General features: G+C 42.9%; 2 protein-coding genes across 7 annotated transcripts; both read right to left on the bottom strand.

Moving 5' to 3' along the window:
- Positions 1-1,835: 1,835 nt before the first annotated feature.
- LOC114842593 (zinc fingers and homeoboxes protein 1-like) lies at positions 1,836-14,264 on the bottom strand. Of its 5 annotated transcripts, XM_055503363.1 has the most exons (9): positions 13,281-13,915; positions 11,857-12,184; positions 11,313-11,761; positions 10,959-11,162; positions 10,560-10,775; positions 10,261-10,419; positions 9,000-10,184; positions 7,748-7,963; positions 1,836-1,973 (listed from the first exon to the last, which is right to left on the bottom strand). In XM_055503363.1, exons 2-9 carry the CDS (start codon positions 12,062-12,064, stop codon positions 1,968-1,970), a joined length of 2,643 nt encoding a protein of 880 aa, XP_055359338.1. In that variant the 5' UTR covers positions 12,065-12,184; positions 13,281-13,915; the 3' UTR covers positions 1,836-1,967. The 5 variants fall into 5 exon arrangements, with proteins under 5 accessions (XP_055359338.1, XP_040923598.1, XP_040923599.1 ...); XM_041067664.2 differs by lacking the exons at positions 1,836-1,973; positions 13,281-13,915 and adding an exon at positions 14,121-14,264 and having other exon boundaries at positions 4,494-7,963; XM_041067665.2 differs by lacking the exons at positions 1,836-1,973; positions 13,281-13,915 and adding an exon at positions 13,957-14,044 and having other exon boundaries at positions 4,494-7,963.
- Positions 14,265-14,390: 126 nt separating this feature from the next.
- Positions 14,391-26,000, bottom strand: LOC114842592 (ATPase family AAA domain-containing protein 2-like). 2 transcript variants are annotated; one of them, XM_029128239.3, is made up of 30 exons: positions 25,634-26,000; positions 24,826-24,977; positions 24,572-24,624; positions 24,195-24,378; positions 23,997-24,084; positions 23,817-23,883; positions 23,430-23,594; positions 23,157-23,277; positions 22,865-22,879; positions 22,321-22,422; positions 21,808-21,916; positions 21,582-21,697; positions 21,277-21,451; positions 20,896-20,984; positions 20,574-20,733; positions 20,304-20,394; positions 20,002-20,179; positions 19,759-19,895; positions 19,525-19,657; positions 18,864-19,050; positions 18,394-18,579; positions 18,142-18,277; positions 17,830-18,026; positions 17,429-17,588; positions 17,161-17,283; positions 16,013-16,192; positions 15,301-15,936; positions 15,098-15,207; positions 14,764-14,892; positions 14,391-14,576 (listed from the first exon to the last, which is right to left on the bottom strand). In XM_029128239.3, the coding sequence occupies exons 1-30, from the start codon at positions 25,829-25,831 to the stop codon at positions 14,544-14,546; spliced, it is 4,410 nt and encodes a 1,469-aa protein (XP_028984072.1). In that variant the 5' UTR covers positions 25,832-26,000; the 3' UTR covers positions 14,391-14,543. The 2 variants fall into 2 exon arrangements, with proteins under 2 accessions (XP_028984072.1, XP_028984073.1); XM_029128240.3 differs by lacking the exon at positions 22,865-22,879.
- Between the last annotated feature and the right edge of the window lie 17 nt (positions 26,001-26,017).

The following is a 26,017-nucleotide window of genomic DNA, read 5'->3' as shown; positions in this document are numbered from 1 at the left end:
CTCATCTGGGTGTGGAGGTGACTGTGGAGGCCTTCATCAGGTGGGAGGTTAAGGCGGTGGGTCTTAAGCGGTTCAGCTCCTCAAGGCGGGGTACCTTTGGAACCGGAACCAGGCAAGAAGTCCTCCAGAGTAGTGGAGTAGCCAAGCTGCGGCTCAGGTTAAATATGGAGAGGACCACCTCACTGAGCTGGTCTGCACAGTCCCTGAGGACCCTAAGGCTGATGTTATCAGGGCCTGTAGCCTTTCTGGCCTTTGTCCTCCTTAACTCCTTCCTGACCTGGTTCAGAGTGAGGCAGAGTGGGTGGTGGCTGATCTGGAGTTGTGGCTTGTTACACCATCTGTCGTTCACAAACACCACCAGTCCGCCTCCTTTCTACTTTCCACTGTGCGCCGCGCTCTGGTCCGCCCGCACCAGTGTTAATCTGTTCACAGAGATCACATAGTCCGGTGTGTGCTGGTTGAGCCATAGGTCTCTGGCCCACTGCCACACTGGCAGCACCTCTCGAGATTCGACCCCCCCATCCCAGTGTTTTTTTATTAATAAACTTTATTAAATATTTTCTTTTTACATCTCATGTGACATCTTTATTTTGTACACTTTTGCTCACATTAAAAATTGATATTTGTAGTCTGCTATTTCTTTTGAATGCTTAGGTGGAAATCAGTGATTTCCACACACATGGTACATATGGCTTGTACCTGTTTTCAAGGTGTGATGGTACTGTTTCTATGGCACTATAAGCAAACTGGTGTGGGTAACCTTTTTGGGGCAGGGCTTTTGTGATGTGATGTGGACCAGCTTTACAAAGCATTTCATTATCTCCGGGGTGAGTGACACACGTCTGTAGTCGTTGAGGCTGGAGATGTGAGATTTCTTGGGCAGGGGGACTATGGTGGAGGACTTCAGGCAGGGTGGGACAGTGGACTGTGACAGGGATTGGTTGAAGATCTTCGTGAGTCTGTCCGGCTCAGCAGGCAGACAGGACCCAAATGCCCAGCACATGGACAGGACTTAGGTAAGATGGGTCTTTAATGGAAACAGATCCAGACAGCAGACAAAAACATGGTCTGGTTAGAAAGGCAATGGGCAAAAACAGTTCATCCAGAACTCCAGTGAAGGTACAGGCAGGGACAAGGCAAAGGGCACAGTCAAGACACAGGCACAAAATCAAAACCAAGAGCTTACAGTACATGAAAGAATGGAGAACAGGGTAATGTGAACAAACATGGAAAGAACTGAGGTTTAAATACAAAACAAATGACTAATTGAAAACAGCTGGTAACTCAAATGACCTGATGTAAAGTTGGACAAAACTAAAACGGATAGGAAAATGAGCAGGAAGTAGCAAAATAAAACCAAAATGAGCAAGACATGGCAGGAACCATAACACCACAGCATTGGATCAGCTTTAAAGTATTAATCCACTCCTCACAGATCCTCATCCAGATGTTCAATGTCAATTCTAACAGCCAACCTGACAATTTTTTTCTCAATTCCACATTTGTAAGTCGATAACTTGTTTCCAGATAGAAACATTCCAATGTAGTTAATACGTTTTATTGACAGAATAAAGAGACTAAATAGTTCCTTACATAGTATTATGTAAGGAATCACTGATTTCCACCTAAGCATTCAAAAGAAAGAGAAGGCTACAAATATCAATGTTTAATGTGAGCAAACGTGTACAGAATACAGATGACGCACAAGATGTATAAAGAAAATATGTAATATAAAATATTTATTAAATAAATAATGTTAAAGGTATAGAGAGAAAACTATAAAATCAATAAATGATCATACACTTATACTGACAGTTATAATTGGTAAAGCCTTTCTTGTATGTGTGGGTAAGAGTGAAAATCTCCTGCAGCCTGGGTCTCACTGTCATGGATATAAGCCATGTCCATGGTGTGGTCTCTGCAGTAGATCAGTGAATCTAACCATGTCCTGTTCTCTGGTATCAGCATCAAACCTGCAAATGAAAGAAAAAATGTTCAAGTGAAATAAAACTGAAACATTTTCATTATCTTTTATATTGTTCCTGTCAAAAAATGAAAAAATATATATTTTAATGAAAAACATATCAATAGAAAACTGTGTTGTCTGACCTGTAACAAACCTGTTACACCATTAACACGTTAGGTACTGGAACAATATTATTATATACTGAAGTACTGGTCTAAATGAAATATGTACCTTTCTTTATGACATAGATTTTGGACCTCACATAGAATAAGAATGCATGTCTGTAAATATATGTTTCTCCTGTTTAGGTTTATATTAAATTCACAACATACATGTAGATTTGAAGAATTCCACAAGCATCTATGAGCAAGAATGAACGTATTGGCCTCACTCACCTTGACACTTGCTCCAAGGCTTATCACAATATGAAGACTCTCAAAGCCTATACTCTGTGTTTGTTCCAAAGAAAAATGCAAATCACATCTGTGTTTTTGTTTTTGGTATCATCACTGATTTTCTCATGAATAGCATGCAAATATCTCTGTATGACGTAAATATTTGCTTCCCACTCAGCTGTCCCAGCACACGCTGGAGGTCCTGGCCAAAGAAGCCAAAAGAACAAAAAGCAGAGATGCAATCCTGTGGTCCCCGAAACAGACCCCTCCTGGTCCCTGGCTAGACTTAAAAATTTGTTCCAAAAAAAAATGAACAGAACTGGTGACAAACGGAGGGATGGGGTTGGGGTTGGGGTTGAACACCTTCCCCAAGTCCACAAAGCACATGTGGACTGGTTGGGCAAGGGTGTAGAACTGGTCCAATGTTCAACGACCAGGTCGAAAACCCATTTTTCCTCCTGTATCCAAGGATTGACTTTCGGCCAAATTCTCCTCTTCAGTACCCTGGCATAGAGTTCCCTGGGGAGACTGAGTACGATACCCCTATAGTTGGAACACACTCTCCTGCCCCCCTTTTTGTAAATAGGGGCAACCCCCATTGTACCATGTTGCAGAGGCACGTCAACCAAGACAACAACAAAGCCGCAATATCCAGAGACTTTAGGTACTCAGGACGGATCTCATCCTCCCCTAATGCCCTGCCTCTGCTTCCTCGACAGAAGGCGTGTTGAAGGGACTGAAGAGATCCTGAAAGTACTGCTTTCAGCTTTACAGCTGCCCTGGTGAAGAACCGCTTCCCCCTCCTGAAGCATCAAACGGTTTGCCTGAGTCTCTTGTGAGGCCAAACGATAGTCCTCCTCCATGGCATCCCTGGGCTCCTCCCAGGTCAGGAGTTTTTGCCTCCACAACAGCCCAGGCAGCAGCACATTTGGCCCTTTGGTACCCATTGGCTGCCTCAGGAGTCCCACAGATCATCCAAACCTGATAGGACTCTTTCTTCAGCTTGATGGCATCTCTTACCCCTGGTGTCCAGGTGATCAGGTTCAGGTACCATCACGACAGGCACCAGAGACCTTGCATCCACAGTGCCGAACGGCCGCGTTGACAATGGAGGCAGAAAACATAGTCCAATTAGAATCGGTCTCTCCAGCCTCTCTTGGGATTCGGTTGAAACACTAGTGGGGGTATGAAGATCCCTCTGACAGAAGGTTCAGCTAGATATTCCCAACAGACCCTCAGCCAAGTCGTTCTGGCCTCCTTCTCTGCCAGCGGATCCCACTCACCACTAGGTGGAGATCAGTTGCCAGCTCAGCCCCCAGACACCCGAGTGTCTAAAACATATGGCCAAAGGTCAGATGACATGACTTCAAAGTCTATCATCAACCTCCGGCCTATGATGTCTTGGTGCCACGTACAGTGAAGAACACCCTTATTTGTTATGGCGTCACTGTCATTGCCCACATGGGCATTGAGATCACCCAGCAAAACATTGGACTCCCCAATGAAGGAGCGCTTTCCAAAACTTCCTCCAGGGAGGCCGGGCATCCCACACTGCTGTTCAGCCCATACTCGCAAATGACAGTAAGTGATCTATCCCTGACCTGAAGGCGCAGGGAAACAACCCTCTCATCTACAGCGAAAATACCAAAATATGGCTTCTAAGCTGGGCAGCTACAGTATGAGCAAGCCCCCGTCTCACTGTGGGCAAATCCAGAGTAGAAGAGAGTCCATCCTCTCTCAAGGAGCTGGGTTCCAGAGCCCAGGCTGTGTGTGGAGGTGAGCCCAACTGCTTCTAGCCAGTACTGCGCAACCTCCTGCACAGGCTCAGGATCCAGTAGCCAGATTGGTTGTCCAGGGATTGAGGTATCCGCTGCTCAATATTCTTTGCACAGGCCCGCTACGGATCCTCCTGCAGGTTGTGGGTCCACCTGCGGACGGTCCTACGTTGCTCCTTTGGGCTGTGCTTGGCTGGGTCCGGTAAGCTTTATTTATTCAATGCAATAAAAAAAAACGCATATTTATTGGCAAATTTTTATTAGGTATGACGTATGTCTTCTGGTAGCTAAAGGCCTGATAATGCAAGAGCTACAAATATTTGTTTATTGTATAGGTTTGTAAATTATGCCTCCAAATGTGATCCTACTGTCTTTCTATAAAATTAATGGCACCTACATGTGTTTGTAGACAGAATGTAAGAAGAAGGAATAAAACAAGTTCTGTTTTATACTCATTGGATGTTATTTCAAAAATGTTTCCTTGTTTAGTCCCACATAGTAGCTCAGGTTTGGTATAAGAGTGTAGTCGATATAATGAAACCACTGTTGATCCCAGTAAGCGACTAAAGCACACACTAGTTATGAAGCTTCTTTCCTGTAAGTTAATACTTGCCCATTTATTGAAGGAGAATATACAGTCAGATCATTGAATTCTTCCTACAGTATCTGTGTCTAAAAAACATTTGTAATGGACTATAAAAACTGAAAGACCACTGTCGTCATTCAGTAAAACTGCTGTGGAAATACACGTATGACTTGTTCTGCAAGAGAACAAAGAGCTGTTGAGTCTACACTTAAAGCAAAGCACACTTCTACCAAGCAGCCTGGGCCACCGTCAGCAGAAAGAAAACCAGAAGTCAGAAATCATTTGCATTCATACGTACAGTATTTTTTACCAAAAAGCTGCAGATTTATAGTAAAAACATTCAAGCGACTACTTCTATAAATACAGAAACTGAGTGAGGACTACAGCAGAAGTATAGCGAATGATACAAACAGGAGACACATGAGCACAACAGGACAGCAGGTAAACTACTGTGACCACAATGTCAGCTTAGCTCTACTGCAAAAGGTTAACTGGGTACATGATGGCTGTGGACAATCACAACTAGGATTTTCTGATGTTTAACTTTCTCGTGTGGATTCATCAGTGGCGACTACAAATGACTTTGGTTTCCCACTAAACCCTCTCTGCCACCGTTAAAGAACTGTGATTTTATATTTTTGTAATAAATAGCCACTTAGACAACACTGGCTGAACTCCAAAGAACATTCACAGAAACTCTACTCTATTGTACATATCATATAGGTCTGTACTGCTGTACAAGCAATCGACTGATGTTCCAACAGAGCTGTAATGATTCTGTTTTCTTAGATAGAAACATATAAAAACCATTGGAAACAGACTGAAACAACACACTTGTAAAAGATGGTGGGCTGGATACCGGAGGCAGGGTGAAGCCTAACCTGTGGGCAGCCATTGGGTTGAATGAGCACAGCTGTGGTGGTGACGTAGGTACAAAAAGTCCTGACTTTCCCCACAGAGAACAGATTGGGGAAGGCCTGCCCAAGCCGACAGTAACAGGAGTTAAAACATGTTTCAAGGTTTACTGACAGAAACATATTAAAACTAAATCAGGGTTAAAAGTAACTAAGCAGCTTTGCACAAGCTCAGCTTCCCCTGGGCCGAGTACGCCAACCCAAAATATCATATGTACAAAATGAGCAGTTGTCCATCTTGGTTATTGCATGCATTACTAAACAATAGGTTTGCTTAACATGTTGAACGTCTTCTTTGCCAGCAACACCAGTGGGACAGAAAGAGGTTCTGATGCTTCCTGTGGAGCAAATGTGCCAGCATGAGGTGGAACAAGTGCTTGGTGGCAGAAGACAATGCAATTCAACAAATCAAGGGTTCAATTTAGGGACTTAGAAATGAAGTTTCCACTGTCAGCTTCAGAGGGTTTAGGCAGCTCTTAGTATCAGCACAAAGCAGAGATCCATCATGCAACACACTTAAACAGAACCTCCCTCCAACAGTTTCTCATTTAAGTCCCATATTTATCTCCTCATAATCATCTTCTGAGTCAAGAGTTGGTGAAATTCTGTTCAAACGAGGATACGAGCCATGTAGGCACATAGGTTTATTTGCAAAGCTTCATCGATCTCTCCTCTAACAGCAAAGAATGGTAGCGTGGTGTCCTTTGAGTGTAGGCAATAAAGCATAAGGACAACGTTTAGAAAGTGTTATTTGGTTGACGTTCCACTACAGAGCGAAGGTGAAGCTTTTTCACATTACAAAACTGAACATTATATATAACACAGATGTTTTCAAAAGGAGAAATTATTCAACCTGGGCTCAAATTGTGCAGTCTAGTAAATGATACTGGTGACCGATTGTTCTATTCAATTTCTGAGCCATAAAAACATACAACACATTTTAGAAAAGTGGATGAACTGCTAAGATTCCTCCATTTGAAAACTCACTAAAGATAAAAAAGGCAAAAACACTGATAAGTCCATAGTCATACAAAACACGTTTGGTCTCTCAGAGCCATTTCATGGTACGATAAGAGATTAAGGTGCCTAATCAGGATTCAATCCACCATTAACACAAGTGGACAAAGTGCAATTACTAAAATGTTTAGTTCAGGTGCTTCATGTTTTTTTCTTTTCAGTGCAGGCTGGAGTCAAATTATTGTCTGAAATAATGTTGAACAGCGTTCCTCAAAGTACAGGTCAACACTTCATAAAAGGCAAGGTGTCGGTGATTTGGTGGCCATTGCAGTCTTGTTAGGGAGAGATCAGCAGTGGGACATGCCACAGCCAAATGCTTTTGTTTTTAATATTCTGTCAGAGGATCCTGACCTCTGCCTCACAGCGGCTCTTATCACGATTGGTGACTGAACATTCAGCTTTGGCACAAGAGCCTCGTTCTGTCTGAATGCACAGAGCTCAGTTTAAAAAGTCTGTAATAACACAGGGTAGTCTCTATCAAAAGGTGAAAAACCCTTTAAAAACACAATTAGCGATGCATATCAAACACACGGTGGCGACGAGCCACTATAAAGGGAAGACTTGAGTCGACATCGTGGGTTTTTGTAAGAGCATCACGACACTGGATCAGCTTTAAGGTATTAGGCCACTCCTCACAGATCCTCATCCAGATGTTCAATGTCAGGAAACAACCTGTGAGTTCCTTCCTAAATTCCACATTTCTATCAGTTGGTGTTCTTCAGAGAACATATCGATGACTGTGTTTGTGTGTTTTTGGGGAAACTGAGCACCAGTTTCAAATTATTGTGTTACTGTTGATGTTAGATGGGATGCCACTGAAGACTGGCAGGGTTTGGTAACCACTGCTAAACCATTCTAGTCTACTCTGTTACACATTACAAATATTGAGTGTAAACTAAAGCTATAGTCCATTAGAGTTATTTCTTGTTGCAAACGTGTTCACATGCAAACGAGCGGCCAACACCAGGTTCAGATGAGTGTCCCGCTGCTCTGATCCTCCCAGTAACACAGTAGTGGTTCAGTGTGCTTCTCAACAACCACTAGTCTTCAGAAATGGACAAGGATTTTCTGACGCTACGTGACGGTTCCCAAACCTCACTGTCATCTGTGTCTACGCCATCATCCTCCTCATCTTCGTCGTCGTCCTCTTCATCCCCCGCCCCCGTTTGCTCCTCGGGAACCATTTTTCGCCGCCTTGCCCCTCCTTCGTCTTCTCCCCCGTTTCCATCGGTCCTGCCTGCAGTCGGCTCCTGGAAGGGGTCCAACCCGACGTCCAAGCGCCGCTGGACCTCAGCAAACCACTCCCTTACCTGTTCAAGGACAGAGCAGTATGTAACTAATGACAACAACTGTAGATTTGTGATGAGATTCACAATTTTACATCAAACAATTGCAGTTGTATATGTTGTAGTATAAAACTAACACAACTAAACCTACTCCAGTTAAGTTGTGTGGCCATTTGTAGGTTTCTTGAAAATATATTATGAGTAGGGAAATATATTTTTTGAGTGTGTTGTATTTTGGTGGATGTGACTATGTAGCAGTGTAATAACAATAACAATAACAATAAATATTATATATTTTATATATTATATATTTTATTATATATGTTATATTTTAAGCAAACCAGAAAAAGCAGCCAGGACAGAACGGTTGAATGAGCAGTGAGTGTTTTACTGTAGTTTGCACTGTGAAGTTTGAGTAAAGTTACGAGCTGCTGATTGTCGCATCTTGGACTGTTGGGCTTAGCGCTGGCTTACGTAGCTAACGTTAGCCTTTGCATTAGCTTTGAGTAGTTTTAATAATACTACTTCATTTTGTATACAATATTGGCTTCAATGCTTCCGATTTCTCTTAGATGAAGTTGCGGATTTTACTGCTAATGGGGGGAACTTGCCACTAACAGCAGATGAAGAAAAGAATAGGGTTTTGGCTAAAAGAAGAATCTGGGGCTTTCTAACAACTGTCTGCTTTGATTCTAAATAAAAGGCTGCTAAACAACTTGTAAACACTGCCTTTACTCAAACTCACTGTTAAAATATAACCTTTTGTTAAAAACGTAAAGAAACGTCTGAACGAATGTCTGTAAACCGGAGGAGTAACACGCAGTGACTTAGGTAGGACCAATCGCTGCAGCTCTGGAGATTCATTAGGAGTGCAGTGCATTCTGGGTGTTGACCATTTTTAACCACAACACATATTACTGCTGCTTCCCTGTTCTCTTTAGACATAGATCATCAATAGTAACGTTTCTGCACATTTTGACTAATAAAACGTCCAATTTTTATAACACAACTTGCTTTTCAGAGGTGAAGTATATCTTTATATAATAAATGTCACCATTACCTGTTCGTAGCTCATGTTGGTCTTGGTGACGAGCTCATCCAGGTCTTGCTCATTGAGGAAGCGGTGCCTCAGGTAGTACTCCTTCAGAATCTCCCTCGCACTCTTGAATTTCTTGGGTGGAGGAGACCTGTCCATGTCTGCGCAGGAGGCGGCGGACCTTCTTGGCTGCTTCCTGGTGCGAGACCGGCCCCAACCACGATTTCGGCTGCGTCTTTTTCTCCCGCTTCCCGTTTTACTGCCTCCTCCAACGCTGGCCCCCTCGTTGTTGCCACTTTGGTACTGAAAGAACCACTTCAGGTTTCCGTTTTTCCAGGAATAGCGAGAGTCCCCGAACCAGCTGACGATGTAGGACCGGGGAAGGCCACTCTCCTCTGCCAGTTGGTCATACTCCTCTGGCGTGGGCCACTGGGTCCGCACAAAGGCACTTTTCAGAGCATGGAGTTGCCCTGGAGACTTTTTACATTTATCCCTCAAGTCTTTGCTGCTGCTCGTGGTGGGCAGCTGCTTGCTTCGACCCCCTGGAGGAGTTCGACTAGAGGAAGAAGGAGAAGCACCTGTTCCTCCTTCGATGTCTTCAGTCTGCATCTTCCCTCCCTCTGAAGATTCTGGCGAGGTGTTACTGACGCCGGGCGCTTTGCGTCTCTCTGTGAACCAGGCATCAATTTCCCTCCTCGTCAGTTTAGTCTCTGTCCTCAGGCGGCTCAGTTCTTCATCCGTCGGGGTGCTGCTCTTCTCAAAACTCTCCTCCAGCACCACCAGCTGTTCGGGCGTCTTCTCCTTAAACTTCTGCAGGGTGAAGTCTGGGAATGGGTTCCATGTCTTGGCCCGTGGCTCCTTCTCCTTCACAGGAGGAGTGCGGGGGGGGTGGGGAGATGCCGGCGTCTCGTCGCTTGAGTCAATGACAATGGTGGTGCTCATACTGCTACCGCAGGAGACCCCTGCTCGACTCGCTCCATCATTGAAAACGATGACGTGGCTGTTCTTGGAGTTGCGCTGGTTGTACCGAGTGTCGCTGAACCATTTCTTGATCTCACCTTTTGTTAGGTTGGTGATTTTCATCAGTCGGGCGATTTCAGCATCAGTGACAAAGTGGTTTTTTAGGTAGCTGGCTTTCAACTCTGCCAGCTGCTCTTTGGACTTCTTAGGCCGCATGCTGAACGTGTCAGCGCTGAGGGCAGAGTTCTCCTTAAAGAGAGAGGACAGATGTATATTAGACAAGACCACTGGCAGCAATGCGAGCACAAGTATAGTGAAGTCCCACCTGTGGAGAAAGAGAGGGGGGTTGGACAGTTGTCGCCCGCTTCAGCTCACTGCTTGTTGGCTGGCAGGCAACTCTGCTGGAGCTCTGAGACTGGCTGGGCAGCCCTGCCACTGTCAGAGTGATGGGGCTGGTCACCGGAAGGTTCGTCCCTGGGCCAACCTGAAGTTGGTAAATACAATCACTGCACTGAAAGGGCCATCTTAAGCCATCTAAATAAGTAATGCAAGATGCAGGTTTAATTCAAATCTAAGTACTATGAGGTAATTGTCAGTTTAAGGTGGTTTTCTATGTTTTCCTACCTGTGTGAACACCAAGCCAGGCTGACCCACTATCTGGCATGTCTGCAGAATGGACTGCAAGCCATTGGCAGCAGCTGAGAGTTGGTGGGTAGGTATTACAGTGATGGTCTGAGGAACGGTGTGCACTGTGCCATTGAACTGCTTCCTCCTGGCCTCCTCCACTTCCTCTGGGGTCCAGCTGACGCCATGCTTCAGCCTCTGAGCTGAGAACCAGACCTGGATGCAGAAGAGATGCATTTGACCACCATCAACAAAATAAACCAAAACGCCATTACTTCGTTTGTAATGTTTTAAAATTCTAAATTAAGATAACTAACTACAAACACAAGGCTCTACTTGCAGCATTTTGGAGTTATGGCAAACTCAATGTACTCAAGGCATCAGTTGTCTTGCTGGTACCTTGATCTGCTCCTCTGTGAACTGTGTCTGTGCTGCCAGGCTGCTGATCTCCGCCATAGAGGGATAAGGAAACTTCTTGTATGTGCTGCCTAAAAGTGGATTGGTGTCCATCGCAGCACTGTAGGATGGGATGCTGCTGAGGGGAATGAGTAGCTGAGGCTGAGCTGCTGCTGCACTCTGCTGGGCCTGGAAGGCGGACAGCACCTTGAATGAAGGAAAAACATGAAGTTAGATTGGGAACGAATGGCAAAGATGTGACACTCATCCAGCCAGACTATCTGTAAGAACACACTTCTTACAGATAGTTGTAACAAAAATGAGTTTACCCGCCCTTATATTATCATGACTCCGTACCTGTGCCAAGCCAGCAGGTAGAACGGTGGGGTTCAAAATGGAGGATTTCCTCTGCTGCTCTGCGGGTGTGCTGACCAGCAAGCCTGCTCCTCCAAGCTTCATGGAGTCATGCAGCAGCATTTCCACTGGGGTCATGGGCCCCAGAGGAGCTTCAATGGGCTCCTGCTCTGCCCCGACGTCTCCCTCACCACCTCCTCCAAAACCTTCCGACGTCTCGTCTGCTGATTTTAGTGACACAGCAATCCTCTTGGGTTCAGATTTGGTCTTCATCCTCATGATAGGGGTCTTGCTGAGAGAGATGGCAGTGACAGACCCAGGATCTGTTCCCACTTCCTCCGATGTGTCACAGTGTTCTTCCTGTGTTGGCTGGTTACTGTCCGGATCCTCAGGAGGGTTTGTAGAGGTGTGTCTTAGTGAGAGGCTTTCTTCTACAGAGACAATGGGCTCATCTATATTCACGACATAAACATAATTCCAGATTTAAAGTAATTGTGAATAATCTGATGTATAGTCAGACAACAATTTGAAATCAGTCCTTTAGTACCTGTATCAGGTGGAGTAGGGACAACTACAACAGCCTGACCCAGCTCATCTGCAACAGGTTCCTCCTCAGCTCCATCTTTTGCCTTCCCTTCCTCCTCATCCACCTTTTCCTCATTTGTTCCCCCTGCTTTCTCCTCCACCTCCTCCTGCTCCACCACGTCAGAGGGCAGTACCATGCAAGGTGTGGTTGATTTCCGGCGGCTTGACATACTCAAAGCACGTGTACTTCTGCTCAGGGTAAAGACGATATGTGACACAAGTGTCAAGGCTCACATGCCTACGGTGGTGCCTGAGGCGCTCACATGCTAGAGTCCTTCAATGACTTGTTTCTGGTGAAGAGAAGAAAACAAGTTCAAACTAACCTTTTCAACTGAACATGTTTATAATTTGCAAGAAATAAATCAATTTTAACCATCTGTCATTGGTTTTAATATATCCTATTAGCAAATAACCAACGTATCTGTTGACAGTAGTACCTGTGGTGTTTTTATTTATTTAATTTGCAGCAACATGATCCATACAGCTAAAACAATGTTGAAGATTTGAGAATTATGTAGTTGAACAATTAACCCTTTACTGGGTCCATGCTCTCAGATGTAAGGATCATTATTTAATGAAAGTCCTCGATACTTTAAAGTTCTAGCAGATAAAACTAACTCTTAACATGTCACAGGTCTGAGAGATCACTTAATATGTACTTTACATATTTGGAAGTTAGCTCTCCAGACTGGAATAACCAGGCATGTCTGTATTGTGGCCCTGGGGACCCCATACTCTCCAGAAAGGCTTCAGCCTCCTGCGCGTTCAGTTCATTCCTACTGATTCTTGCTGGGTCCGAACAATTAAAGCACATAAGCATAATATGGTCACGCTGAGAGGTCCAACTATGCAATGCAGTTATATTCATCATTTAACAGAATAATAATAATGTGGCTAAATCAATAACTACTGGTTGAATAGAATGACCACTAACATGGGCTTATGTCCTACATCACATAGTAACACTGCAGCAGAGTGGGTTAAAGAGGCCTAGCACCCTTTGTATGAACATTTATTAATATTGCCTCAGTTACACTCGGTGTCTTCTCCATCACTGTGTGACACAGGTGCTACAGCAACGCTGGGACTCGGTGTGCGTGCGTGTGTAATAGATCACACAGTGTGAATAACACTAACACCACTGCATTGTGCGCTGCTACACGATGGGTGTGTTTGGACTAACCAGCAGAAGCGTCGTCTGGAGGTGTGGGCTAGCTAATTGTTCACTACTGGAATAATATTCCAGCGACAAGCGCTCCGGCAGCGGGGCAAAGTCAAAGTCAACTAGCTGAGCAGCACGTAGTTAGCTTGGACGCGAGGCGGCCGAGCGGGCCGGCGTCAGCCGGGCCAGTCATCGGTATCGATCACGTCTGGAGGGAAACTTACTGGAACTACTCAAACGTGCACCGTGTTGCTAACGCAACCAGGCGGACGAGGCGAGGAGTGATTTCCTGGGTCCCGCGGAGCTGCCTCCTTCGGGTTCCCTCCGGGGGGGGGGGTGTATCAGTCGCCGGTGACCCCTTTCCTCCGGCTAAGCACTCAGCCCTTGCCCGTTCCGCAGACAACCGCGCCGCATTAGCGACATTCGGGACTCGCTGGTCCAGTGGAGGCGGGCGGACGAGCGGTGGCACGGACCGGTCTAGCGGCTACGGCTCCAGCCTGCAGATGCTGAAGCACCGGACATCTCTCTCCGTCAGGCTCAGGTTATTTCACGTCCCCGGCGCGTCTCAATAAACTTAACTACACGAACCAACGCTCCGTACGCGTATTCATAACCGCGCTAACGTGCTTCGTGTTGACGCGACGCTGGGTTAAATCTGATATTTTTTAACGGCTGATTTTTTTTAATGATCACACGGCGTCATCATTCAATCTGATACGTCCTGACGTCATTCCTCGGCGACTCTCGGCGCTGTAAAAATTCAGGAAACTTAGCAAAATCCGTTGAACATTTCATACCTAAAAACACACGTTGAGGTGGATTTAGCAACGCACGGTCCAGGAATATATTAGAAGTTGGAGACAACTTAAAGTGTGGCGTGAAGTCTCTTGTTTTTCTTACCGGCTCGCTGCCAAATTGTCCTTACGTGACCTTTCGGGCCAGGCTGAAAAGCTACTTGAGGACAACATTGACACAGCAAAGGCTCCTTTATACAGACAGCTTATGCTGCTGTGCCGGTTACTCTAAACTACTCTGCAAACGCCTCGTCACATTTTACTACTTACGAGAATGTAGTGCCTCCGTTAGCAGCAGATTTAGCACCTCGGCAGTACGAGCCATTTGGTAAATCAATATTGCATCTGATCTCTGGGCTTTCACTTTCAACAGAGGCTTTCTTACGCCGTCATACCTTCCACCAAGATATCACCTACTGGTGCCGTAAGGTTAATCCCACACAACAAATGCTGCCTTATTTCTATAGGAGACAACTGAATGACGTTTGTACTGTTGTTTGTACTGTTGGCACCTAAAAATCATGAAGCCCACAAAAAATGCAAGAGGTACACTATTTATTAGAAAATAACAAAAAAGGTCATACAAAGTCTCGACTAATACACAAATCACTGCATGTCGATTGTTATGAAAATAGAACCAGTGTTTGAATATTAATAGAGCTGATAGTATATTTAACAAAAATGACAGAATAATCAGTGGAAGTCCTCGATCTCTTGTTCCATCTCCTGGTGAAATAAAAAAAATGCAGAGTTGACTAGAAAGTACTGTCACATTGTGGAATGAATTATGCTTCATATGAAATAAAAATTAAGCAATAAATACAGAAATATGACTTTATTTTACTTTGTTACCTGTGCTCACTGACCTGCCACCACTCATGTCTAACACATCTGCATACTATCAGATACTAACCTGTAGTAGAATGGTTTTGTCATAGTCTTGTCTGTGTCTATAGATGCTCTGGCAGAGCAAAGCGTAGAGCTTTTCCAGCTTAAACACCTCATAGCCATCAGTCTTGCTCACTATTCTTTCCAACAGTTCCTGTGGACATAGAACAAAATAAGCAGTTAGGATTTCACCTGATAAACTGAACATGCTTTAGTAGATGAAGAAAACATACAGGATACAGATACAGGACTTGCAAAGATGAAACTTAATTTGATCACCACTGTTTATGGCTAGGGCTGAAGGAATGTGATAAGGCCATTAAAAAAAACAGAATACATAGACAAGCAGTTTCCCACACCTTTAATCTGTCTCTGTCCACCACAAGAGAAGGGGTTTCCTGGTCCAAGATCATTTGTTGCTGCAGCACAGTATGCTTCAGGGTCCGAGTCATGCGCCTCACACTATGCTCTGACACAAAACATGTGCACAACATTTTATTATAAAGTTGGGTAGAATTAGTGCCACAGCCAAACTGAGTTTGAGACACTGCTAGAATCCAACCTGTGTTCATCTCCTCCTCTGCTCTGGCAGCTGCAGCAGTACCAGTAGTTGAGGTTTCAGTTGCTTCCACCTCCATAGGTTCAGCATGGTTTTTTGCTGCTGCTTCCTGTGATGTGGCTGCCTTCTTTCCACTGCTTGACACACTTATAGGTTGACCTTTCTCTGTCTCAGTTTCTGACACAGTTTGGCTAGTTTCACCACTATCCACCATGTTGGACTGGTCCTGGGTATGTCCCTCTGTTTCTGTGTGGCTGACTTTAGTGTTTACTGAAATGGTTTCACTTCCTGCCATTATCAGGGCTTTGCTTTCCTCTGACGGTTGTAAGTGACGCTTGACATTCTGTTTCTCTTTCCTACCCTCGTCATCCTTATGCTTCTTGGCAGTGGGCCCATAATTATCATCCTGAGCTGCTGAAGGGCCTACTTTAACATCAACCATCATTGGATCTCCCTGTCCTCCAGCTCCTTCAGTATGCTGTGCTTCTGCTTCCTTCTCAGGTTCCTCTTCATCATCTCCATCTTCCTCATCTTCATCAGATCCTATTTGCGAGTCATCTCTTGATACATGAGGAGATGACTTCTTCTTTGCATATAACCCAGTAGACCAGCGACTCCTTCGCCTTTTCTTCTTTTGGGCTACAAATAAAGTGTATTAGTTAGAAAAATGTAATTCATACCACTTGTTTTTGTTATTGTATACAATAGTTTTTACCTGAATTTTTTGGTGTTGTAATAGTACCAGCATTTGTATTGTCCATAACTGCAACTGTAACGCTGGTCAGTTCACTTTGTTGGATCATGTTGGTGATCTTGGCTTCAGCAGGAGATCCTGGTTGTTTGGGAAGGACATGGTAGAAAGATGGAGCAAACCGGGCTGGGGCAGTGGAGCAGCCTGGGTCGTCAAAAAATAAAACGAGATAAACAAAAAATAACTAAATTATTCCTCTATGTTCACATGCATTGCTAAACCCTGAGCCATCTGCTCAGTTTTTGCCATAGGTCTAAGTATTGTAAATGTTTATTGACAGTTTACATGCACAACATTATGGAATAACTGTATTCCTGATTAACTGGAAATCAACTTTACAATAAAACTGATTTCACAAATCAGATTGCTGGAAATCCACACATACATGAAGCACTTGAGTAAACTTCTCTTCTACATAGTTTCAGAAGAACTTTTTTATAGGTTTTAACTTTATAGCGACAAATGTGACTTCAAAGTCACAAAGCAACATTTTCTGTATGAGTCTTGGTTTAAGAAGGAGAAAGCATGTAATGATCTATTCTTTCATTCAGCTACTACTCACCATGGACAGCAGTAGAGTGTCTGCAGGCAAGTACAGCAAATAGTAAAAAGCTGATTAGAAACCTAGTTCTATTTACACATGCCCGATAATTCAGCATTCCCTGTGGAAAAGGTACCTGGGGAAATCAGGTTTCTTTAACCACTTACCTGTAGAATCCAGGATTACCATTTACATAAAATTTAAGAAATTTGTAACCTGGTCACTTAAGAACATGTAAGTGCATCGCTCATTTGCAACTGTTTAGTGTTTTACATGTTGATTAAAGAGAAAAACACAATTACTCACGTGAAGATCTGAACTCTGCTTCTTGAACAGTCTTGATTTGAATTACAACTGAATAACTAAGGGTAAATACTAAAAATGTACATTATGAAATTAACTATAACATAAACACAAACACTAAGGAATACACTTAAAAAGGTTTGTTATAGTGAGCCACTGAATGCCAATGTTAAAACAAGTCATCCTTGAGGCCAGGACAAGTTAATGATATGATGTTTGCCTTACAGTAACACCCCACCACCCATGTCCACACACAGAAAGCATTCACCTCTTTTGTTGCGCGATGCTTTGATGTCTTCGCATATCTTCTCAAAATCTTCATCTAGTTCATCTCTAATGATGGCATGGACTGCATCCTTCAGTGCACATGCTCTGTGGCGGATCTGGCGGTCTTGAAGGAAAGCACATAACAAGCCATGGCCGTTTCACTAATTATTATTGGGAAAAGTATTATAGATACAGCATTAATGTTCGGTAAAGTAATTAAACATTTAAGTCATAATATTTGTCTAAATTCTGGTGTTTGTGTTCTGTACCTGACGGGTCCCTGTCTGGGTTGTATTCAAGAGCATTTTGCCAGATGAGATCTACATCTTCGAGGAATTCTTTCACTGTCCCATACTTATGCATATCAATCTTAGAGAGAACTGTTGACAGGTCCATGGGCTTCTTGATCACCTCAGTGTAATCTGGAACCTGAAAGGAGATTTTTGTGAGTGCATGTACAAACTGCTTTCCAGGGTTAAACCCAAGTCATGCATTTTTTTATGTTATGATTTGAAACATACATGACTTTGGCACTACCTAGTGGTACTATTAAAACGTTTAGTAATCAGTCACCTCACTACTTAGTTGTGATAAAACAAAAATAATTAAAAGCTAAACAGTCCCAGCGCAGTGACACCATCTGTAACAGTCCTACGAAAAATAAAGCTACCTCCTCTATATCCACCGGTTTTGTAAATGCCTTAAATCGTTTATCTTGGGACAGGCGGTTGGTGACATCACGAAGGAACAGACGGAGCTCCCTGAGGGTATCTTCCTCCTGCTCCTCCAGTTTTTGTGTTTCTTCTTCTGTCAGCTGCCGTGGAGGAGGTGGAGTGGCGATTGGGAGCACCTCCAAAGCATGGCGCACTGAGAAGAGAGAGAAAGCTTAAGTCTAAGTTTAGAGAACGTCCTTGTCACTCACAACCCACAAAAGGTACAAAGAATTGTATCTATTGTATCTACGGTATCATGCGTTTCTCACCAGCCTTGGTTTTTGACACAGGGCTCCTCACAGCTTGGTTAAGAATCAAATCCTCAAAAAAGTTTCTTCTTTCTCTGCTGGTGGGGACTAGAAGATGAAAAACCTCCCCATACTCCAACCGAAACAATCCCTGAACCTGCCAAATGGAAGAACAGAGTACATCTCTGTGATGAATGCACATTACATTTACTCAACAACTGTGCATCATTATCAGATGCGTCATCACCATAGGTAATAGTCATCTTTCTATACCTCAGTACTGAGTTCTTCATAGCAGACATTGCATGTTGCTAGCAGCAGTATAGGTGAGAAGGCAGGGATGGAGGTGAGCAGGCTCAGAAAAGTCGCTCTTAAGGCAGGGCCCACTGTTTCCCACCACTGTCCAATGTGAGGTATGTACAGGATACTGGGAGAGGTTCGTTTGGCTTCAACAAAAATCTGCAGAATGTAAATAAGATACAAATGTGACTATATAGTACGCATATTTATTTTCCAATGAGGATTAGTAAAACAGAGGCTGACAAAGGTAAAATACATAAAAAAATAAAAGATACATATGTATGACTACGCCCTAAGAATGCTGTATGAATGTATGTGCCATTCATTTAACTAAATGTCAAAGTGCCAAAAAATTAAATAAATAATAATAATAAATAACTCCACCCCTAGACACTGTATAAATTCTCATGCTACTAAAATTCTACATGAAAATGTCATTTTACCTGAGCACAGGTCTCTTCTGGTGCTGTTGCACTAGTTCCAAACAACACAGCCATGTCCAGCGTGTACACAGTAAATTTCTCCAGGGCATGGAGGACGGCAGGTGCCAGGTGTGAGCTCTGACCTGAGCCTGGTCTGCCCTCCAACAGGAGCCTGGGGCGATAGGACGTTGGCCAGCTCAGGACACTCCTTCACAAATGAGAAGAGGAAATGTTACCCGAATGATTTTCACTGGGACAGCAGATGCAAAGCCACAGTCGTGTTTTCCCATTTATTGAGCCTTTACTGATGTTTCACAGAGAAATTATAGTTTCTCTAAAACATTTCACAGAAAACCAACAGGCCTTTGGAATAAAGGTTACCCAGTGTTTCCCCTACCATTATATTAGGGGGGTGCCCCGCCCCCCCAATGACCCCACTCGCCCTCTTTAAGATCATCTTTCTTAAATAACAGTTTTTTTTAATTTTTATTAAACTAAATAGCCTTATGTTATTTATACGATAGCATGTAATTGTACAGTTGTTAAGTTATTGTACAGTAGTTGTTCAGACGTTATAATATATTGTTATACTGTTGTAAAAAAATAAATAAAAATAAAAACATAAACACTATGATCGCCCGCCCCAAAGCCATGATCCTAGGGGAAACACTGGTTACACTACCTGTTGAGGTTGAGAAGACCATTAGCAGCAGGCGTTTTGAGTTGAGTGTGATGGGCCTCTCTGTTTGCACAGACCTCAAAGTCCTCATCATCACTGAACATAATGTCATCTTCAAACTCACCACAGACTGCATCTGGAATTTAAAGTAAAAAAACATCACACAATTGACTGAAATGAGCTGTGGAAGGTCACACTAAATAGAACACAAGAACTAAGGAACTAAATAGTGTGTACCTGCTTTTCTCTTTCTTGTTAAGCCCTGCTCAGCATGTGGGAACACTTTGCAAACTTTGTGAAGGATGTTTTGTAGTGTGGAGCTCAGGAGAGGACGAATGGCAGGTATCAGGGCCTTCGCCGGTGAAACAATCGCTCTATGGATCCAAATCATCAGTACGTAAATTAGACCTAGAAGCTGACAGGTGTTGTAATAACATTCTTCTAACTAATTGTTTTAAAAATAAAAACAATTGGTAATACCTCTGAGCAGCTGGTACCATCTTGGACATAGCAGATATAAAGTCTTTGTTTGTTATGGAGATGGAGTTGACATCGAGTACAAGTTTCTGTGATGAGGAGTAGATTTGCGGGTAGCGCCGTCGTAGTGCACATAGAGCTGCCTCTGAGCACACTGCCTTAATGTCTGCTCCACAATAACCTGCAGTTAATAAGGGCTTAGTGTTAAAGGCTACTACACAAAAAACACAATGTAAATGGCTTTCCTACAACCCCACACAGTATCAGCCAATGTGTTTGTTTACTGTTCTGTGCTGCATGCATACCAACACATTTGTCTGCCACTTCCTCCAGAAATGTGTCAGATGGAGAGGGACTCCACTGTCTGGTGTGAATCTTCAGAATGTCTTTTCTAGCCTGCAGCACAGACACAAACTCATCAAACATTTTCAGTCCAGATTTTAATATTTCAACTCCAGAAGTCCAGAATCATTCTTCTCAGACTTGTAGCTCGTCCTTGATAAAGTAGAAATTGCAGTTTTTCCACATATATACGCCTGCATGGTTTTATGACCTCTGCATCTGAAGCTTCTCACCTCTCTGTCTGGCAGACCAAAGAGAAACTCTCTGTCAAAGCGTCCTGGTCTTCTCAGAGCCGGGTCAATGGAGTCCAGTCTGTTTGTAGCTCCTATCACGACAATCTCTCCTCGACTGTCTAATCCATCCATAAGTGCTAGAAGTGTTGACACAATGGAACTACAGAAAAAGTGAAGGGAAATGTTACTTTTTATAACCCCAGTAAACTGATTTTATTGAAATGTGATTCTTGACATGTTAAACTTGGCCATGATTTTTTATATCTTAGGACTATAAACTTCAAATCATGTTTTAATGATTAAAGTTAGGAACGTGATTCACCTGTGGATCTGGTCCTGTCGACTGGACCTGACTGGTGCCAAACCATCAATTTCATCAAAGAAGATGATGGATGGACGCATTTGATATGCCTAGATAACAGAAATTCAACAACAGAAGTAGGGCTTAATATTCAGATGTTGTTCATAGTAATGCCTCAAAATAAGTGCATAAAGTAAACAAAAAGACCAATCATCGAGAAAAACAGAGACATCAACAGAAATCCCTAATTGGAAATGGTTTATTTTTTAACAACCATTGTTCAGCTAAGGTGTTGCCACTCACACCTACATCGACTAAACTCTGTCAGGCATGACAGGTGATGGCATCACATGTCTATTTGACTTCTTTCTGGATGATAAGTAAATGAGTAGGTAAACTAACCTGGTCGAACAACAGGCGTAGCTGTCTCTCTGATTCTCCCACCCACTTACTGAGGCAGTCAGCGCCTTTCCTCATAAAGAACGACACCTTTCTTTCACCCTGACTGCACTCGTTGGCCAGTGCTCTTGCTACAAGGGTTTTCCCTGTCCCCGGAGGGCCATAAAATAGACATCCCCTAAAAAACAGAGCAAATGTGCCAAGTAAGTTATGTTTTAATTAGACATTAATTTACATTACAATTACATTTAATTAGACATTTCCCAGCTCTCTCTCTCTCTCACACACACACACACACACAAATTTACCTGGGTGGCTGTATCTTGAACCTCTCAAAAACCTCTGGGTACAGTAGAGGGAAGACCACCATCTCCTTCAATGCTGAAATGTGTTTGCTCAGACCGCCAATGCTGTCAAAGCGTACCTGAGTCCCAAAAAGGAAATTAGGATTACACATATTACCACTAAAAAAGTGGCAGTATAGAAACCTTAATTTACCTAGATGCTCCAACCAAACTACCTACTACTACTTACAGTCCTGTCTATTTGCATTGGGTCCACATCTGCAAGGCTGGCACCAATCTTCATTCTGTCTTTATGGATACCCAGCAGGTCTTCTTTCACAATGTTCAAAGGTAAACACCTACAGGAAAAACATGAAAATAAACATTGCCGGGGGGCAAATTTACATAAATGGAATAAGAAACTGATGAAGAAAAATAAAGCTTCTGTCGCCTCACAGCAAGAAGGTTTGCACGTTCTCTTTTGCACGTGTTTGCGTGGGTTCTCTCCGGGTTCTCCGGCTTCCTCCCACAGTCCAAAGACGTGCATTAGGTTGATTGGACTCTCTCCATTGCCCGTAGGTGTGTGTGTGTGTGTGAATGGTTGTCTGTCTATGTGTTGCCCTGCGATGGACTGGCGACCCGTCCAGGGTGTACCCTGCCTCTCGCCCATAGTCTGCTGGGTTAGGCTCCAGCACCCCCGTGACCCCGCATTAGGGAATAAGCGGTTTAGAAAATGGATGGATGGATGAATCACAGCTCTCACCTGTTGATTGATCTACTCCTGTTTTTAGTCCTCCGTCTCTGGAACGTCTCATCATCTGAAGAAGAGGAGGTGGACTCACTGCTGTGGATGGCATGTCTTCTTCTGAAAGGTCATAAGATGAAAAAATTGTATTCAACAACATGGACATATGTTGCTCTCTGCAACAAGGAATTCATACTTGTACTGTAGGTGAAAATATTTAGGATTAAAAAAATAGCTTAATTATGTACAAAAGTTCCAAAAACAAACACACACAACCCCATTACCAGTATAAAATACATTTACACAAATCTGTAAAACCACAGTGATATGTGACAGGAAAAAAACTATATGATGTGTCATTTGCAACAATGCAGAGGTGATTCACCCACCAACTTCAAAGATGAAACATATATGCGTACATGTGACTTGTGATTCTCACCAAGAACTACAAATACTGTAAATGTGCCACACCTACCAACAGCTACACTGAATACAGACATCAGCCCAAAAACAACTAACACACAATATCTTCTATACACCAACAAATTAGTGAGGCTCTTACCTGTCAGAAATACTCCTGAGGGTGGGAGGAATTAAAAGAAAAAAAAAATTCTGGCATATATTTTATATACAGTAGTCTATGTCATGTTCCTACAAGCTATAATTAAATATTCCAGTGTTACTGTTACATTGTAAATGTGTAATACACATTAAGGTGCAGTTATGTGTGACATCAGTCGCAGTGTTGATTTTTCATCAGATGAAGTTAGTTAGCTCGTTATGAACATTCACCTTCAATTGTTGTCTTTCTATAGTATTATATTATTGGGTGCTGGCTGAACTGTCATACTAACCGACTGGTCCTTCTCCTGTTATAGGGGCTCCTTGGGGCTGCAGAGCTGAACCTAAACCTGTGTCTGGTAGGAGACGAGTGGTCCTTGAAGTACATGCTGCGCTTCCTGGGCTCTCTGGGTTCTGACAAAGCATTACCACGATTATTAAATGTTGACAACAAAAATTTCAAATTGGTGTTAAAGAAAGGATGACTATCATATGTAATGTGTTACAGTTTTGGCAATCAAAAATTCAGTCAATGATGTAATCAAGAGCTTGAACAGAAACAGTACCATCTTGTGCAGCCTGGTAGCGAACCACAGTCTTTCGCTGTCTGAAGTCATAACGTCTCTGGTTTTCTTCTTCTTCATCCTCGCCCTCCTCCTCCTCGTCATCATCCTCTTCCTCATCTTCGTCTTCTCCATCTTCTCCTTCATCATGAACATCCTCTTCCATCTCTAAAAACAGTCATTGTATATAAAATGACAAAACATTGCTAACAAATGTAGATTCAATTTTTGCTAATTTATTGCACCATTATTGTTGTTTTAAGATATAAAGGAGCCTATAAAATGTGATTAAACAATAATTAATTAAAGTAAGATGTAGCATCCTGTCTTTAATACTCAATGAATTGTCTGCGTACCTTAATGGATATAATGGTAACCTAATCATCCCACCTTTGTTCTGAACTTTGGTGTCTTTATTCTCCACATTTGACCTCAGACACCTTGTGTATACACCCATCTGGCCAGAGAAAATACACCAAACGCTCAAAAACGGGTCTGCGTTTGTTTTTTTAAGTTTAGCTTGAACATTAAAAGAAAAAAAAAAATCAGTGTTTTCATTTGTGTTATTACCTCTTCATTAGTGTCTCTGTCTCTGCTCCGCAGTCTGCGTCTCATCTTCTGCATATCATCCATCTTCTGGAGAACAGCTTCAGCAGTACTTAGGTTCAATTGGAGAAAGATTATCACTAACCTTATAGTTCTAAAGAAAAACAGTTTTAATTCTAAATGAGCATGTGAATATTCTTGAGTGAATGTTGCTAAACTCACTTAGTGATGAGGCGGTCGTAGAGCACCGACTGCTTGCGGGAATCCAGTTTATATCTGGTAATTCGAGAACTACGTCGCACAGATCGGTCCTCCTCGTCATCCTCTTCTTCTTCCACTCTACGGTTCTGTAGGCTAAAGCGGCTCCTCTTTGGAGTAGAAGATGCCTCCACTTCTTCTGGAACGTCTAGTTTGCCAATAAGTATCAAATAATGTTGCATTTCAGTGTTTAATCATTAAACATATCTCTTCTACTCTGCACATCTGCATTATATTTATACAGTAGAATATTTAGGACATCTCACTTTGTTTTTTTACTAACATTAATATATGGAATGGGATTATAAATCTTTACTGACAGAAGCTTTAGTACACTGTACCTGCTTGTTTACCACTAGGTCCCTTGTCGTCTCTTTGTAGCCTGGAAGATTTTCTAAATGAGAAAATAAAGTAGGTTTTACATTTTGGGAATAGCAATAAATACAACTTTTACTCAAAATATTTTTGTTTGTTGTACAATAAAGATTTAGAAATACAATCATGTTTCCTTAAACCCCCACATTTATTAGCTGACTTTAGACATGGTTAGAATCAAGTATTTCTACTGATAAACAAACTGTTACAACTGTATTACCTTGTGCAGCATCCTCCAACACAGTCTTCAATGCCTGGGGGGCTAGTTTTTGGTTCCATGCAAGAAAATGAGACCTCTAGTTTACCTCTCCGTCCTCTGCTTCTCAGAGAATGAACAAGTCCATTCCCCTCCTCATTCATATCAGCATGACCCTGGAACAGTCACATCGTAGTTTTATCATTTACTGATGACACAAGTGTCTGTTTTGGAACAATCAAGTTAACCATAGACTGGGATTATTACAGTACCTGCTCATAATTGACATTTTCATTAACTAAGCCTTCTTTATTCAGTATGTACTGATGTCTACAATGTTTTATAATCAATACAAAACACCTAAGTTCACATGACTGTCAAAACCTGACTTTAATTTGTTCACTAGTCTGTTCATCAATAGTACCCCTGGAATGAAGTAACACACAAATCAGCAACCTGAGTTGAACAACTGACTGAATGAATAACTGAGTAAAAAAACTTAATACATCTTCCAAGGATAAACACTAGACCACTCAACACTAACACTAATCAAAACATTTAAGTAAGTACTCTAGCTCAACTGACGAATTTATAAATGGAGAACAAGAACTGACAAATGTCAAAGAGAGATGCGCGTTTGAATACTGTTCATTGTGACAGATCAGTGAATCTGTCACTAAATAACTAATGCTAAGTAGCGGGCTGACAGGGGCGCTAGCTAGCTTAGCACACTAGCAAAACTAGCAGTGACGTTCTGCTACTTAGCAGGTACTTTATACGCGTAACAAACGATTCCATTGCCACGATCAGCTGTGTAAGGTAATTTCCTTACGTTCACCGTCTTGTTGTCGGGGCTGCTGAAGCTGTCATCCATCGCCCGGGAGGACCGAGTGATCCGGGCGGACTTTCTCTGCGACGCGGGAACCAGTGACAGAAACTCGGCGCTTGTATCCAACTCCATTGACCTCCTCTTCGGAGTTGCTGCCACCGGCTGAGCGCTGCCACCGCCGCTGCTGCGTAGTATCACCATTTTGGCTCCAATCAAACCTTATTCCAGCTCAATCGACCTATAATTATACCATATGCTGGTCTAAACGTTAAACGCTCGCGGCGCCGCCAACATAACGCAGATAACGGTAGTTACCCGCCAGCTGACACGAGCGAGCTCTCACTAAACCCTTGATTTCTGGCGCCACAGACGTCATCAGATTATGAG

Source organism: Betta splendens, chromosome 16 (genome assembly GCF_900634795.4).
Source record: "Betta splendens chromosome 16, fBetSpl5.4, whole genome shotgun sequence".
NCBI lineage: Eukaryota > Metazoa > Chordata > Actinopteri > Anabantiformes > Osphronemidae > Betta > Betta splendens.
Note: the sequence above shows the minus strand (reverse complement) of the source record. Positions and strands in the feature narration are given on the sequence as shown.